We start from the raw sequence: 16,545 nt of genomic DNA, 5'->3' as shown, positions 1-16,545 counted from the left end.
CAGCTCCTCCTTGGTCCCTAGGCCTGAGGGGTACTATATCTAAATGCTTTGGCTGCCTGGATGAAGATCCCAAACTGGTAGCTTCTGCGGGAATGGTTCTTTCCTGGCCCCGTGACAAGTCTGGCAGTGGCAGGTGGTTCGGTGAGAACTGGGCAAGACCTTGCTGTTCTTCCAGCTTGGGGTCTCGGCAGCCCTCTCTTTGTAGTGCTTTTGCTTGACTCCAATACCTCTCCCCACACCTCTCATTTCTGTGTCCTCTTAGCAGGATATCTGCCACTGGATTTAGGGCTCACCCCACCCTGAGGTTCGGGGGGGTCATAGTCCCAGTGATACCTCTCAAGTGAGCACCCACTTGTAGAACCCTTGAGATGGGACAGCGGAGCTCAGGCAAAGAACCCTGTGTCCTGCAGAGCAGGAGAAGGAAGCTCACACCCACAAGAGTCCCCCGCAGAGGTGCCTACACACTGTATGTGCACACAAGGTACATGTGTGCAGGTACACACTTGGACATGGACATGCCTAGGCCCTGCCAGTCCGACTATGCCTGTCTCATTTGCCATGTAGGAGGTGCGTGTTGCAGGTATGTTTATGTCCGTGTCTGTGTGTGCCACACATGTACAGGAGCCTGCATACCAGGGAATGCTGGGGAGAGCAGCAGAAACCCCACATGTCTCCTGCCCCTCCCCCAGGGTTCTGTGACCGCCCTCTGGTGGTTTCGCTGGACTGCTCCCAGAGAAGCAGCCTGTGTATAGTCATGCCAGCATGCCACCTCTCAACCGGTCACCCCTAACCTACAGGCTTTAATGGCTCATCAAGAAGAGGTCATACTGAGATAGGGTCGGCCTTAAATCTAGGCCCTAAGCTTCCTGTCACGGGGCCCATAGGCAGGGTGACAAGCCAGAGGCAGCACCCTGTACCCAACATTCAGCTGCTATGAAGGCCTGGCCAGTCGGTACCTTCAACCAGGTCCGGTGACGATCAGGTTTGTCACTCAGGGAGTCACAACTTTCCATATTCCAAGTCCATCTGTGAGCCAGGGACTAGTGCTCCTGGAGACCCCTTGGCTCTTTTCAGGGCCACCTTTGTCCCAAGTCCCAAATCCACCCATCCATGTGCCACTTAGACCCAGTCTTCTGCCACAGTCACTGTAAGCCCAGGGATGCCAGTCCCGTACCCTGTCCCATGTGGACACCCAGGAAACAACATTCCAGAAGGATTCCAGAAGGGCATGGCTAGGGTCTTCATTTGGAGAATGAAGACTTCCCGTGGGGGGGGGGAGACTTGAGCAGGGACCAGGATGTGGACTGAGGGGCTGGAGATAGCGAGCAGCAGGCACTGTGCAGGGTAAGCGGACAATGGCAGACAGCGGAGTGAAACAGCCTTGCCTTCTCTGAGCTTCTGCAAGCTGCCAGGATGGCTGCCAGCTCCATACCCCACCTGCCTCAGGCAGGAGGCCGGCAGAGGCCGCCCTGACCAGCTTTGCCCGGTGCCCAGTGCTCCACAGCACCACATGGACCACCTTACAGATAAACAAACTAAGGACCAGAGCGGGTCAGACGTTAGAGAGTGAGCAAATAGTGGGTGGGGGGCTAGGGCTCGCCCAGCCCCGGCATGGGCGGCAGTCCCCACATATCCTGGGAGTGCAGGTTCCTCCAAGGGAAGCACCTCACTGGAGTCCCCTACACCACTGCTAGCGGCACTGGCCATTAGTTACACTAGTGACAGTACCAGGCCCCAGCAAACATCCCTGGCCTATATTAGCTCCCTTAGCTGCACCAAGCACACTGAGGAGGAGAGTGAGAAACAAGGTCAGTCCCTTGCCTCAGTGCGAGCTGAGTGCCATTCTCTCAAGGTCATCGGCTCCTACCCCTTCCAGCTGCTCTTGTCCTCCATGACCCCCTGTCACCCCTTTTCCTTGACTGTCATGCTCTGTCTGCCTGGGGAGCGGTCTCAGAGAGACTTAAGGAATGGCCGAAGAGCACACAGCCAAGAGGCCACTGGGTAGGGTCTGCCAAGAAATCCTTCATGGTCACCCACATCCTGGGTGACAGGGAATGGTGAGAGAGTCAGACTTCACAGCAGGCCTGTCTGGGCGCTTGTCCGGCCATGACACCCCATGAGTATGTTCGGTCCCAGAGTGGCTGTGGTGGCGAGGGGCCCAGCATGCTAACAGCCTCCACTTCAAGCTTGCCTGCCAGCCCTACAATGCTTGAAGACCTGACCACAGGGGACTGTCGGGGAGCACTGGACAACCCATAAACACACTCTTTAACCACACAAACACGAGCCTTCCTTTGAGCTTTGGTGGCTCTAACTTCGACAACATCAGCTAGACCATCTATCTCTCCCTACTGTGAAGATGGAGAAAAAGCCATTCAGCTTCTGTGGGTACAGGGGCCTTCAGGCACAATTGTGCCCATACCTCCTCACCCCCACAAATAGCTCATCAGGTCCCTCCTCCAAGCCAGACCCAGCCATAGGCATCACCATCCCATCTTCCAAAAGGGGAAGCAGAAGCCCAGAGAAGCAGACAGACACACGGACTCTGATGGGAAAGAGTGGCTCGTGAACACAGATTTTAGCGGGAGGGCAGTGGATCCCATCTTTCCAGCCAGCACCCAGGCCTGGCCTTGCTCCCCAGTAAGTCCCCTATCGCCACCACCCATGCCTTCGGGGCAGCAAGGGCACCATGTCCACAGGCACACGGCTCTCACGTCCCGCTAGATAATTACACCAACACACTGTAATTACACGGATCAACTGCACAAGAACTGCCTGCAGTCCTGCCACCGCTCTGAGGTGGGGGAGGGGGCGCTCCTGTCCTGGGTACCCTGGAGGAGGAAGGGGTGACAAGCCACAGGGGCAAGTCTGGGCAGGTGGGAGGATGCAGGGCTTCCTCCCTCCTGTGAGCAGCCTAGGCCCCACCCCTATCCAAACAGCTCCAGGGCCACCTGTCCGGAGTCTGGAGTAGCCATCCGCAGGAAGGACCAAGTGCTGGGTAAGGCTTGCCGTGGGGGACATCCTGGAGGCCTGATGCTGGGGATATCTGTCCCTAAAGGGGGTCTGGGCCTGAAGATGCCACTCAAAGCCACCTCCACTCCTGCCCTAGCTTCAGTGGGTCACAGTCACTGCTGCTAGGTTCTGTGCCTTCGGTTGGACGGTAAATGGTGACCTTCAAGCCCCCTGGGTCAGCCAGGAAGTCACTTCTGAGCAAGGGACATGGACAGCCCTAAGCCCAGTAGGCAGAGCCCATCAGTCCCCCTCCCTATGAGCAAATGCCTTCAGATGTAGTCCTGCCCGGGGGACTCATTCGTCACAGCACACACTGGCCCCACTCCAGGAGGGAGACCCAGGAGAGCCATCACATGTGAGCTGGGCTTTGTTTGGGCTGTGCAGCCCAAGCCAAAGCCCAGGGGACATGTGGGTGGGACTCCAGGCTCCTGGACAGAGAGGTTCGTTACCCTCCCTCTCAGGACTAGCAAACAGAATCCGCATTAGAGACAGCTGCCACAGCCCCCTCTGCCCTCCACAGCTGTCCACCCTGCTCCCCTGCTCAGGCAGCTGTGGTAAACACATTATCCCTGTGTCCACAAGCCAGGTGGAGCAAGAGGCCCACCCCCAGGACCTGTGCGGCCAGCTGGTTGGTACCACCTCTCTAGAGGGGGATCTCAGGTGGGTTCATGTTAGGGGTCTTTATTGACCCCAACTCACACCCACCACAAGCTGCCGGGGTGGGGGTGGGGGACTGGCTGGACAGGGATTTGCAGAAACCAGCAGCAGGTTTGGGAAGGGGCCTTCCACACCAAAACATGGACCAGCAAGCTCCCATAGTGGGCCTGGGCTCCTACCCTGCCTTGCAGAACACCCCTCACCTCCCCAGGGCCCTGAGTCCTGGCAACCTCTCTCCGGGACACCTGGGGCCAACACAGGCCCTCTTGTCCCAGTTACCTGCGCCAGGGAGGCATCCAAAGAGACAGGGGCTGATGCTGCCAGCCAGAGTTGAAGGGGCCGGCTGTGCAGAGGGTCTGGCCCCAAGGCCTGCCCACCTCCGGAGACCTGTGGTGGGTCCTCGCCGGTCCCTGTTCTTCTGCGGGGACTCAGGGCAGAGAAAGGGTTAATTTCCAGGCAAAATGGGAAACCGTGGCTCCAGCAGCATCATGTCGGCAGTGGGAAGACAGGTGGGGGGGCAGCTGCAGCCGCAAGGCCGCCTCCGAGGGCGCCGCGCGGACTCACCCGGGTCGAAGTGGGAGCTGAAGGCGAAGCTGGGGTTGAAGAAGGACGACGACATGGCCAGGGCCAGCAGCTCGATGGGCATCCCCGGGGCCGGCGTTGCGCTCAGGCTCAGAACGCCCGCGGCCTGGGCCAGCGTCCCGGCATCATCGCTCAGCGGCCTCCGCAGGTGCGGAGCGCACGGCCCCCGACTCCTAGCGCCCCCAGCCACCGCCGCAGCGCGGGCACCAGTGGGGGCGGCGACAGACGAGGCGCCTCCGCCCGCCGCCGCGGCGCCGCGGGGCTCCGGCTGGTGCAGTCCGAAAACACGCGGGAGCGCGCGCGAGGTGGGGGGGTGGACGGAGTGGGAGAGGGAATGGAGGAGGGGGCACGAGGGTTTGGGGGGTACGGAGCCGGGAGAAAGGAGGGAAGGGGCACTCAGGTCGTGGACAATGGGGGAAGGAGAGGGGTCTCAGGGGCAGGGGGGCTATGGGATGAGGGGGATGAAGATTGAGGGCACAGAGGCTGGGGACAAGGCAGGGGAGGAGTGTGGGTCGTGGGACTGAGTGATGGGGAGGGGGCACGGGAGTCCGGACTAAGGGGTAGGCAGGGTGAAGGCTGAGCCTCACGGAGGCAGGGGTTAGGAGTGCACAGATGATGGAGCTATCGAGAGGGATGAAGGCTGGGAGCACAGGGACTAGGGAGAACGAAAGGGGACAGAGGCAGAAAGAGGGGCATACAGGTTGTGGGACACTAAAGGATGTAGGATGGGGAGAGGGGACAGAGGCTGATGCTGCGGGATCTGTGGAGCCCAGAGTGGAGACACAAGCACAGAAGGGACTCGCAGGTCCCAGCAGACGAAGGGTGTGGGCGGAGGGAAGGGGTTTGGAGGCCTGTGCTACCGGGATGGAGACGACGGCACAGAGAGGAGAGGGACACTGAGGTGTTGAGATGCAGGCAGTGGGGGACACCGAAGCTGTGGGGACCCGAAGGGGTCGGCAGGGAAGTGGGTGGGGGGTTTGGAGCAGGGAACTGCGGCAGAGGCGGGAAGCATGAAGGTCGGAGGTCGGAGGTCTCAGGGGCCTGAGATGGAGATCCAGCCCTGGATGAAGGGAGAGGCTGGAAGCCTGCCAGGCATGGACGCTGTGGTCGTCTCAAGAGGTCACTGAGGTCGTGGGGATTGTCACAGAGGCCAAGAGTCATGGAGGAGGTTATGGACAGGAGTGGACATGGAGGTGCGGAGCCGGGGTCCTGCTGAGTAGCGAGGGTGCACGAAGATAGATGGGGGCACCCAGGAGCTTGGGGACACCGGGTCACTCGCAGGTGGTGGGGGGGGTGGCTTGTCGGGAGGCGCTTGCGCTGGTGGAGGCGGGGGAAGCTGTTTTTGTACTAACGGCCTGCGGCTGTGCCACGCTGCGACGAACGGCCACCCCCACCCGCACAGATCGGCCAGGGCGCTTGGAGCAGGCGGCGGCGCCGGGAACGGACGCTGCTGTGCCCTGCGCCCCTCCTCCTCCCGCCGCAGCGCCATCTTGCAGCGTTGCGACGCAGCTGCGGGCCTGGCGGCGAGGAGGCGGAGGCACGAAGAGGGTCTGTCACCTGCATCTCTGGGGTCCTGGACAGTCATACGGTCACTCATTCATTCCTTCTCGGGCCAGTTACAGAGACACTTGAGGTCTGCAGTTGGAGAGCAAGGGGATTGATTATGCTATCTGGAAGCCTGAGGGAGTGGAGGTGTTTGAGCAGAGGGTCCGCAGCGACCCGAGCAGCAGAATGGTTAGGGTCAGCAGAGTCAGAGATATCAGGGCCTGCCCTGCTTTTTCCAACGTGATGCTTGTGAAATCTGGGGTAGTCATCTCTGCCCGCGTTGTCAGCCATGGTGACAAAACACAGCTCATCTGGAGGGCCAGTGGGCTTTGGGATATTTGGCATTGAGTTTATGGCTGGCCAGATATCAGAGGACTCTGAGTTTCCGGTCTTCTTGGAACCCCATGGAAAAGTGGTCGAGGAAGCCCTAGTATTCTTTGAGTAGCCAATGATCACTGGTTCATGAACTAGCTTCATCCCAGGTTGGGGGTGGGGGGCGGGCAACAAGCACCTCTAGGTAAGAGGACCTTGCTGTGTGGATCTTCCCTGTTCCTTGGCCAGGGTTGCCGTGGAGTTCCCACATGCTTCAGTGTGTATACTCTGATGTCAGAGGACATTCTGTAGTTTTGCCCCCAGGCAAGGGGTGATGCAGTCCCTAGAAGCAGCTGACCTCAAGAGCGTGGCCTGGCAGGGGCCAGGCTTATGGGAGAGGTGGCAGGCACTCTAGGAATGAAGGCAGAGAGGAGGCCCTGGACAAGAAGGGCTGGGCTGAGAAAGAGGAGGATGAGTAGGGTAGGAGCCTTCAGCAAGAGGGTGAGGTAATGAGGTCCCCACCTCAGAGAAAAATTGGGGTGGGGACCCCAAAACCTAGCAGTCATATCCGTGCACAGTTACATCACACTGTCCAGTCAGACTTGAAATGCTGACATGTGCTGTCCCGATGGGGATGAGCCACAAAAACAGGCTGCTCGGTGAGGCCAGTCAGAAGGCCACAGGGGCTGTGGTTCTGTTTACAGGAACAAATGTCCAAAGCAGCTCGGTCCACAGAGACCAGCTGCAGATGGGGGGAAGTGCGGGGTGACCACGAGGCTCCTTGTGGAGACGAGGACAAATGTGGCAGCTACAAGCCCAACGAACCCACCGACCAGCACAACCCAACCAAAGGTGGAGGCAACGACAAAGCCCCACCAAATCGTCAACTTTAAAAAGATACTCCATTTACTTATTGTGTGTGTACACACGAGTATGCATGTCATGGCGCACGCATATAGGTCAGAGAACGGCTTTTGGGAGTCACTTCTCTCCTTCCTTCTGTGGGTTTCTGGGATCAAACTCAGGTCAGCAAGACCGGAGGCAAGATCCTTTACCCACTGAGTCATCTTGCCATCCCTGAATTACAGACTTTAAAATGTAAGCATTCAAGCTGAGCGGTGGTGACGCACACTTTCAATCCCAGCATTCAGGAGGCAGAGGGAGGTGGATTCCTGAGTTCGAGGGGAGAGTGAGGCCCAGGACACAGAGAGACCCAGTCTGGAAAAACAAAATGACCAAGTGTTCTTCCTATATTTTTGAAACAGAGTTTTGAGGAGCCTGGACTACTGGACACAAGCTATATAGCAGATGTTAACCTTGATATATATATATATATATATATATATATATAGAGAGAGAGAGAGAGAGAGAGAGAGAGAGAGAGAGAGTGTGTGTGTGTCCTGGAACTCTCTGTAGACCAGGTTGTCCTCAAACTCAGAGTTCTAGCTGCGTCTGCTGCCAGAATGCTGGATTAAAGGTGTGCCCCACCTCCTCCACCACCACCACCACCGTCACCACCACCACCACCACCACCACCGTCACCACAGCCTGGCTTGACCTTGAACTTCTGATCCTCATGCTCTTACTTCTAGAAGTGTTGGGGTCACAGTCAGTTGCAGCTCTTTGCCCAGTGCAGTGGCAGTGAGTCTCAGGTTTTGACATCTTAATAAAGTTGGTAGGAACCTAGTGATAGAGTAATTATGTCCCAATGCAGTAGTCTAAGAGGCCATTAAAGAACATAAAAAAACAAGACACGTAAAATATTCCATTTTTTAGTAACTGCAAGAACAGAGAGACAGCCGAGCCCCTAGAGCCTGAGGCCACAGCCACCAACAAGAATCCATCCTGCACCTTCATCCTGGCCATTCTGAGCAGAAGGCACTTGCTAAAGACAGTGCATGGGAGGCCTAGTGTTCTCGGTCACCTTTCCAGACCTTTCTTAGCATAGGATCCAAACCGTCCTGCATCCTACCTTCCTCCTGCCCTGGGGATGCTCCACCAGGGTCCCCTGTGACCGACTGAGACCACGGTGCTCAGGGGGGAGGCATGGATAGGGAAAAGAAGGCATGGAGAAGGAGCAGGGGAAGAGGGTGTCCTGTAAGTGTCCTGGGACTGCCAGAAAGAAAGAACTCACAAGGTGGCTTGGGGCCACTGTACTCATCTTTACAAGTCTCAGATTGGGGTGTCGGGAGGACCACACTCTTTCCAAGGGCTTCTGGCCAGGGTCCTTCCTTGTTCTCCTGGAATTCAGCTGTTCCTTCTTTGGCTGGAGGTCTCAGTGTGGCACCAACCTCTGCCTCTGAGGTTATTGGATTTAGAGAGTACCTTAGGCTGACCCCCCCCCCACACACACACACTGTAAGTGTGTATAATAAAGAAATACTTAGACTCAAAACCCAGGCCTTTTGCTTTCTATGTAGACGCTTGGCCACTGAGCTGCTCTCTGGGCACTCTGAGCATTTAAACCCCAACACATTAGCATTTCTGTGTGGTTGCTAGGCTCCCCCCCCCCCCCAGGGAGCAGACAAATCTGTGTGCTGGATACAGTGGACACAGTGGACATCCCATGCCTGGAAGGTCCACACCCCACCATGGGCCCCTCCGGCGCATCCCGGACTCAACCAGTGAACCTCCTGAGAGCACAGTGAGAAACTGAGGCACTGCAACATATACATTGACACCACGGGGTCCCAGCCCACTGCTGATGCTGACACCACGGGGCATAGCCTCTAGGAGGAGAGGAATGCCAGAGTGGCCATTGCACTCATAGTGTTCGGGGAGGGGGACTGTCTTTGTCCCAACATTCTCAGAGACGGCCCTCAGTCCTGGAAAAGCCTCACTGATCACAGCTGTGCTCAAGAAGCTGGCGGCATGGCCAAAGACACACCAGATGGCAGGGGCAGCCTGCCAAAGGTGCGAAGACACCTTAGCCTTTCTAGGAAGGTAAAGCCCTTGTTCAGGGCTGAGCTAGTCAGGAGCCAGAGGACAGACCAGATCTAAGGCTGGAACTTGGGGGCTCTGTCTTTTAAAAAAAAAAACAGCTCCCTAGGAAAGAGCTTGTTTCCCTTCCAGTAGGGGACACTGGTGTCCGGAGGCAGACTGCGTCGGCTGCTCCAGGAGAGAGGGTGTACAGTATGAGCTTCAGAACAGCTCCCCAGGGGGACAGGGAAATGACAGTCTGGTGTTTCCACAGCTGTGAAGTGGTTCCTGTGGGTCCTGTGGGCCAAGGCCAAGCAGTGACTAAAGTAGCAGCTTCAGCAATAGTGACACTAGAGAGACCCATAAGAGACAGCCCAGCAGGGCTGGGAGTGGTGGCGCACGCCTCTAATCCCAGCATTTGGAGAGGCAGAGGCAGGTGGAGCTCTGAGTTCGAGGCCAGCCTGGTTTACAAAGCGAGTTCCAGGACAGCCAGAGCTATGAAGAGAAACCCTGTCTTGAAAAACTACAGAGAGAGAGAGAGAGAGAGAGAGAGAGAGAGAGAGAGAGAGAGAGAGAGAGAGAGAGGGAGGGAGGGAGGGAGGGAGAGAGAGAGGGAGAGAGGGAGAGAGAGAGGGAGGGAGGCTATGAGAGAGAGAGAGGCTATGAGAGAGAGAGAGGCTATGAGAGAGGCCATCTGTCAGCTGAGGGCAAGTCTAGCTTTAGGACCCTTGAAGAGCTGCATGGTGCCTGCCTCTAGCCCCTCCTCCCTGAGATCATTTCCTCCCTGGCACCCTTGGCCAGGCCAGGTGCTGCTCCTACATCTTGCCCTGGGAACACTTGTTTCTTTGACTTTTGTTTTCCTGAAGACATCAGCCTAAGTTGTTGGATAGCTGAGAAGACAGAGGCTGAGGGCTTGCTGCAAATTCAAGGTGAGCCTGTTCTACAGAGTGAGTTCCAGACTACCCAGGGCTACATAGCAAAACCCTGTCTCGGGTGAACAAGAATAAATAAAAGAAAGAGCTGGAGGTGTAATTCAGCTGGTTAAGGGCTTGCCTAGTACGCATAAGAACGCGGGTCCCATCCCCGCTACCTTGTAAATCAAGCATGGTGGTGCATACAGGCCAGCCCAAATTAGAATAAAATAATAAAAGGAAAGGCATCCCTTCCCATTCTGCATGCTATGTGGTGAAATCCACATAACATAAAATTAAGCATCTCAAGGCAGAGGAACTAGTAGCTCCTAGTATTTACACATTCAAACCATTGTGTGACCATCACCACTGCACAGAGCCGTCCTCTCCTCCCAGAAGGGAACTGTCCCCAGAGAAAACCCATGGCCCATCCCCCTCCCTGAGCCCCAGGCAGCTGTGACCCCTGCCTGGTCCCTGTGGATCTGCCTATTCTGGACATTACTTAAAAATAGAGTCCTATAGCGTGTTGTGTTTCCTGCCTGGCTCCTTCCCTCGGCACGGAATTCCCAAGGCTCTGCCACATGGCGGTGCATGGCGGACTGACTCCTTCCGCAGTTGGCTTGGGCTGCATGGGTTTGTGTGTCTCTGAGGCAGCTGCTGGTGCCTGGGGAGGACGAAGCGTGTGGCAGCGACCACGGCAGTGGACATACCTGTGAGAGAGAAGCGAGACTGGCAGCTCTGCAGCAGGTGACACGCAGAAACGAACACCAGGAGGAGGGTGACTTTGCAGATCGCAAGTGACCTGTGCAAAGATCAATGAGGCGTTTGGGCAGTGGTGGTGCAAGCTCTTAATCCCAGCACTCGGGAGGCAGAGGCAGGCTGAGCTCTATGAGTTCAAAGCCAGCCTGGTCTACAAGAGTTAGTTCCAGAATGGGCTCCAAAGCTACAGAGAAACCCTGTCTCAAGAAAAAAAAAAAAAAAGCAAAAAAAAAAAAATCACTCTGAGGCTTAATTTTTTTTTTTGTTTTTTGTTTTGTTTTTAGAGAGACAGGGTTTCTCTGTAGCTTTGGAGCCCATTCTGGAACTAGATCTTGTAGACCAGGCTGGCTTTGAACTCACAGAGATCCTCCTGCCTCTGCCTTCCAAATGCTGGGATTAAAGGAGTATGTCATCACCACCCAGCTGCTCTGAGGCTTAATATTAATTACATACTCTTTGACCTATTAGCTCAGGCTTCTTATTAACTAACTCTTACATCTTAACCCATTTCTATTATTTTATACTTTACCATGAGGCTCATAATTTGTTAGCTCTTGCTTCTTAGGTGGCTACATGGTGTAGGGTGACTTGGTTTCAATCTCCACTAAATAGCCCAACACCTATGCTCACCTACGCAAGCAATCCTACTTAAACTCAACTCAATGGGTGATTAAAATAAAATAAAATAAAAAAAGGTTGGGCATTGGTGCCGCACACCTTTAATCCCAGCACGCAGGAGGCAGAGGCAGTTGGATCTCTGAGTTTGAGGCCAGCCTGGTCTACAGAGTGAGCTCCAGGACAGCCAGGGTTACACAGAGAAACCCTGTCTCAAAACAAAGAAAGACATAAAAGAAGGCCAGAGGAATGTTGGGAAGAAAGGGTAGGAAGGTAGGAGAGGGTAAGAGAGAGACAGAGGGGATGATCCTGGTCAAAATACATTATACAAATGTATGGAATTGTCAGGGTCTAAATTAAAATCATAAAATAAATATTTTAAATTAAAAATAAACAGAATAAGTAAAATGGGCAAGAACTAGAATAGCCTGGAACCAGAAAGATTGGAAAATGCTGGAAGCAGACAAACAAATGCCTGAAAGTACAGGAAAGTCACCCAGCACCATCAGTCAAGAGGGAAGCAAACGTGACCCAAAATCCCACCTCGTACCCACCAGGCAGATTCTAAAACACCCGGGGAATAACCAGTGTGGGCAAGCCACAGACAACCCGAGCTCTTGTGACCTGCTGGCGAGAATGTGAACTGGTGTGGCTAGTGGAAGAGAACACCAGTCTCTCCAGACACTAAAGTTTGGATCACTAAACCATCAGCAGTTCCACTTCTAAGCATTATCTCCTAACAGAAACAGGCTCCAGGAAATGTCGGCTGCCTTGTTCCTAGAGCCAACAGGTGTAGAAAATCTCAACGCCGTCCATGCAACGGACTCTCACCTGGCCTTAAAAACGATGCTGAGGGTTGGGGGTCTGGCTCTCTTACTTAGCAAACACAAAACCCCGAGTCAGTGCTCAGCTCAGGATAAAGGGAAAAGACAAACTCACAACAAAAAACAAACCAATTATGGAATTGTTTGGTTCTAGAGAAAACGCTCAGTAGTTGGGAACACTTGTGGCTCTTTCAAGGACTGCGTTCCCAGCACCTACGCCAGGTGATCCCGTGATTCACAGCCACCTGCAATGTAACTCCAATTCCAGAGGGAACCACGCCTTCATCTGGCTTCCAAAGGCACCAAAATAAATACAAATGAAATCTTTAAAACAGTTCTGACACACACTACAACATAACTAAATCCTGGGGATGTTATGACAAATGAAATCCCAGCCATAGATGGGTAAATGCCACACATCTACCTAAGGTGTGTGTGGGGTCCCCAGAATTGTCAGGTTCATAGACAGAGTGAAACAGGTTTCTGGGGCCTGGGGAGGGTGAAGAGTACGATATTCAGCAGGGACAGACTATTCGTGTGGAAAGGGAGATGGGTGCTAGCGGTGGCTACACAGCACTGTGAATGAGCTCAACGTCATGGTTTAAAAGGAAGATGGTCAACTGGGCAGCAGGACGAATGCCTCTAACCCCAGCGCTCAGGAGGCAGGCGGATCTTTGTGAGTTCGAGGCCAGCCTGGTCTACAGAGCAAGTTGCAGGGCAGCCAGGACAATTACACAGAGAAACCCTGTCTCGAAAAACCAAAAGAGGAGGAGGAGGAGGAGAAAGAAGAAAAAGAAGAGGAGGAGGAGGAGAAGAAAGAGGAAGTAAATGGATTGTAGCCAGCCTAGCAGGAGTGAAGACACTGATATTCTAAAGAGACATCTGAGTCCTTCCCTTTAGGTGTCAGAGTGTGAAACAAGAAATCCCAGGGGACTGGAATTCCCCAGGAATCTCCCTCTGGGAGAGGGAAGGGATGAAGCCTGTGGCCGCCAGGAGAGGCCGTCGGGACTTCTGCAGCAGAGCCTGGAACTGAGACAGTGATGATGGACCACACCTTGGGTACCGCCCAGCTACGTATGACTCCGGCCTCACTGACACCTAAACCTCGTGTCCCTGCTATGACCAGGAAGTTGCTCAACTCTCGACAAAGTGAGCTGCAGGGACAAAGTGATGTCCCCTACCCTGCTCAGAACTGTCTTTGACGTCTTCATTGCAGCTCTCGGTGGCTCCCTTCACCACTTAAACGTGACTAGGCCGGGCCTCAGTCTCCTCGGGCATCGGAGATGGGTCCTGTTTTCTTACCTTCCTGCAAGAGTGATCAGGGAGGCTGCCTGGGGGCTGCTGTGAATGTCGTTGAGGCCTAGGGTGGACATTCCTTGTCCTCTGCTGTGGTCATATGCGTCCTTCATTAGTAAGTACGGAATCCTTAGACCACAGCTCGGTAGTCAGCCATGAGCCAGGGACTTCTGAGGGAAAGCCACGCTCCTCTGAGGACACAGCCCTGTCGGCTCAGAGTGACCACCAACAGGTGCCAGGCTCCGTGCAGGGTGAAGAGATGCAGAAGATGAGTAACTGGTGCTCACAGACGGCCAGGGGCCTCTTCCCGGGGGTGGGGGGTGGAGGGAGGATGGGAGTGATTAGGATCTGGGGAGAGAGTGTGGCTTGGACATACAGGACATACTGAACTAATCTCTGTATAGTCTGGGATTCTCACGGAATTGTTGCTGAGGACTTGTGGGGTGACTGGCAGGCTCTGGAACCAGCCAGCTCTGACGGTGCCAGCTGATGGGAGACAGAAGGGAAAGGAGGCCTTCGTAGAAGAGAGGAGGGCTTCCTAGGTACAGAGAGAGGCATGGGGATCTGGGAAGGACCTGTGGCTGTTTGTGGGTGAGGAGCCAGTGATAGTCCACCCAGGCCTGGTTGCTGGACTCCAGGTCCTGGGCCCCATTTCCAGCACCGTGGGAGAAGGGGCACCCAGTCAGCAGTCCAATGGGAAGGGGGCAGAGAACCAACACTTCCAGGGGCACCAGGCACTCCAGTGACAGGACATCAGATCAATTCCTGGTCTAGCTACCTCCGTCCAACAAGGGGCATGTCTCATGGCAGACAGGCATTCCTTCCTGCAGAAGAGACCTCTGACCACATGCCCTTAACTCTCAAGGGAGGAGTTGACCCCATGGAGCCAAGTGCTCCTGTCCCTCATCCCCCCAACCAATTTCAGGTTTGTCGATCACTACTGTCTCACCCCTTCCCCAGGCCACACAGCCGTTGGGACGCTCACGCCCAGGGTTAGGAAGTAGGACCCCATCCTATGGCCGTATCAGGAGTCTGGAGATGGCTGCTCACCTGTTATTGCCCCATCAGGGCAGACAGACAAGGACTGCTCACCCCAATGAAAATGGCTTTAGCCATGGGCACATCCTCAGATGAAGACACAGAGTTGCTGCCCTCAGACATGAGATACCATAGTACCGTGCCCCAACTTGACCCTGCCCAATGGGGAGGGTTCCTATCCCTCGCCCCAGGCCCAGTGCCACCCACCAGGCTGCCCTGTAGCAGGTAGGAGATTGGTTCCAGGTGACCAGAGCCTACAGCGTCCTTCAGTTACTTCAAGTGCCCTGAGTATATGCAGACGTTCCAGGCCTCTGGAGAGCATCACCCAAAAGACCTTCTGGACAGGGACAAGGCTGTTTCATTGGGTGGAATGAGCTCAAGTAACCGTGGTGGCTAGGGAAGTGGTGGCAGAGCCCAGGGTCTGCCTAGGCAGCTGCCATGCCTGCCCCCTTTTATGCCTGTCTGTCCCTTACTACTAACCTGATGGTCTGGAGGGGGTGAGCCAAGCAGCTTCAGGGTGAAGGCCTGCCAGGCCCTCACCTTGCCTGGATGGAGTCTCACAGCAGCTAACGGACGGGAGAATCTCAGGGATGAGGAATGAGGTTTTCCCCAGTCTGGTTTCTGAGCAGGGGGGAGTTGGCTTTGCAGGCCTGGGAAGGTCTGTTGGGGCAGAGCCAGCCTGGGTATCTCCGTGGCTGCCGAGATCTGGCTCATCTTGCAATGCCTTCATGCCCAGCTGCTGGCCACAAACCTAAGGGGCTGCTAGGGGACCTACTTGGGGCATATGAAGTGGCCATGAGCAAAAAAGTCCCCAGGGTTCCCCTACCCAGCTGTGGCCCATCCCTGCCTGTCTGGCCCAGTAAATGCCATTATCTCAGCTTGCAAGGTTTAAAATAAAGGCAGCTGGGGCTGGGGAGATGGCTCAATGGTCAGGAGCACTGGCTGCTCTTCCAGAGGACCTGGGTTCAATTCCAGCAGCTCACAGCTGTCTGCAGCTCTAGTCCTAAGGGGTTCAACACCTCCACACAGCCACACAGGCAGGCAAAACCACCAGGTTTTTGAGACAGGGTTTCTCTGAAGCTTTGAAACCTGTCCTGGAACTAGCTCTTGTAGACCAGGCTGGCCTCAGACTCAGAGATCTGCCTGGCTCTGCCTCCCAAGTGCTGGGATTAAAGGCGTGCACCACCACTACCAGGCTAAGATAAATATGTTTTAAAAGTCAGGTGACTGTGGGGTCTCAGATGTTTCATGCCTCAGTTTCCTTACTGAGAAGCAGGGGGTAATTTCAGGGCACCTTTTCAGAAGGGTCTGGTATAGTGGCTTTGGTAGAGTAGGTGCCGACAGGTGCAGTCTCAGAGGCCAAGCAGCATGTGCCGCCAGGTAGCTGGCTTCCGGATTCTTAGGCCTGGCAAGACCCTGGCATCCAGTCCTTGGGTCTCTGATCCACTCACACTCAGCCCCGCAGCGGGCTCTGTCTCGTGGCAGGAACACCATCTGTAGGCTGACGGTCCCTAGACAGGAGCCTGTCCACGCTGGCTGACCAGCAGCAGCAGGTACAATAAAACTCCACCTGGCAAATAAAACTCCAGGACAGTCTGGGCCACATGGTGAGAGCTGACTCAAAAATCAAAACTACAACAAAACAGGCAGATAAAAAGCAAGACGAAAAGCAGGAGAGTACACCAGACCCGGAATCACCAAACTACAGCCAAACTGGGTTTGCATATTATCTATGGCTGCTTTTGCACGATGCTTAACTACAGGTCCCAGAAAGGCAGGCACCACACAAACACGAAACACAGAGAGCTGGCCGGCTCAGGGAACGAGACTTCCAGGGAGTCAGAGACGGGGCTCACGCTGTTCAAATGTGTGCACACTTACGAACGGGCTTCACAATGCCTAAAGCAAAAGCAGAGTAGCTGAGAGGAATAACGTAGGTGAGAGCCTCAGAACTGACAGAGCGAGAGCTGGAAAGGAGTCAGGAAGGCCATAGATGACTCGATGCGGTGAATTAGCCGGGGCTTGTGGAAACAGGGTGTAAGAATGGCACTATGGTATATAAATATAAATATAAA

At 55.0% G+C, this 16,545-nt stretch overlaps 1 protein-coding gene across 1 annotated transcript in view; it reads right to left on the bottom strand.

The window, feature by feature from the left end:
• Positions 1-4,355, bottom strand: part of Aatk (apoptosis associated tyrosine kinase) — a 38,201-nt gene extending 33,846 nt beyond the window's left edge. The window contains exon 1 of the mRNA XM_038326459.1: positions 4,234-4,355. Coding sequence (XP_038182387.1) covers positions 4,234-4,315 — 82 coding nt within the window. The 5' untranslated portion in view covers positions 4,316-4,355. The remainder of the gene's footprint in view (positions 1-4,233) is intronic.
• Positions 4,356-16,545: the final 12,190 nt, after the last annotated feature.

Source organism: Arvicola amphibius, chromosome 4 (genome assembly GCF_903992535.2).
Source record: "Arvicola amphibius chromosome 4, mArvAmp1.2, whole genome shotgun sequence".
NCBI classification, from domain to species: Eukaryota; Metazoa; Chordata; class Mammalia; order Rodentia; family Cricetidae; genus Arvicola; species Arvicola amphibius.
This window is presented reverse-complemented; position numbering and strand designations above follow the sequence as displayed.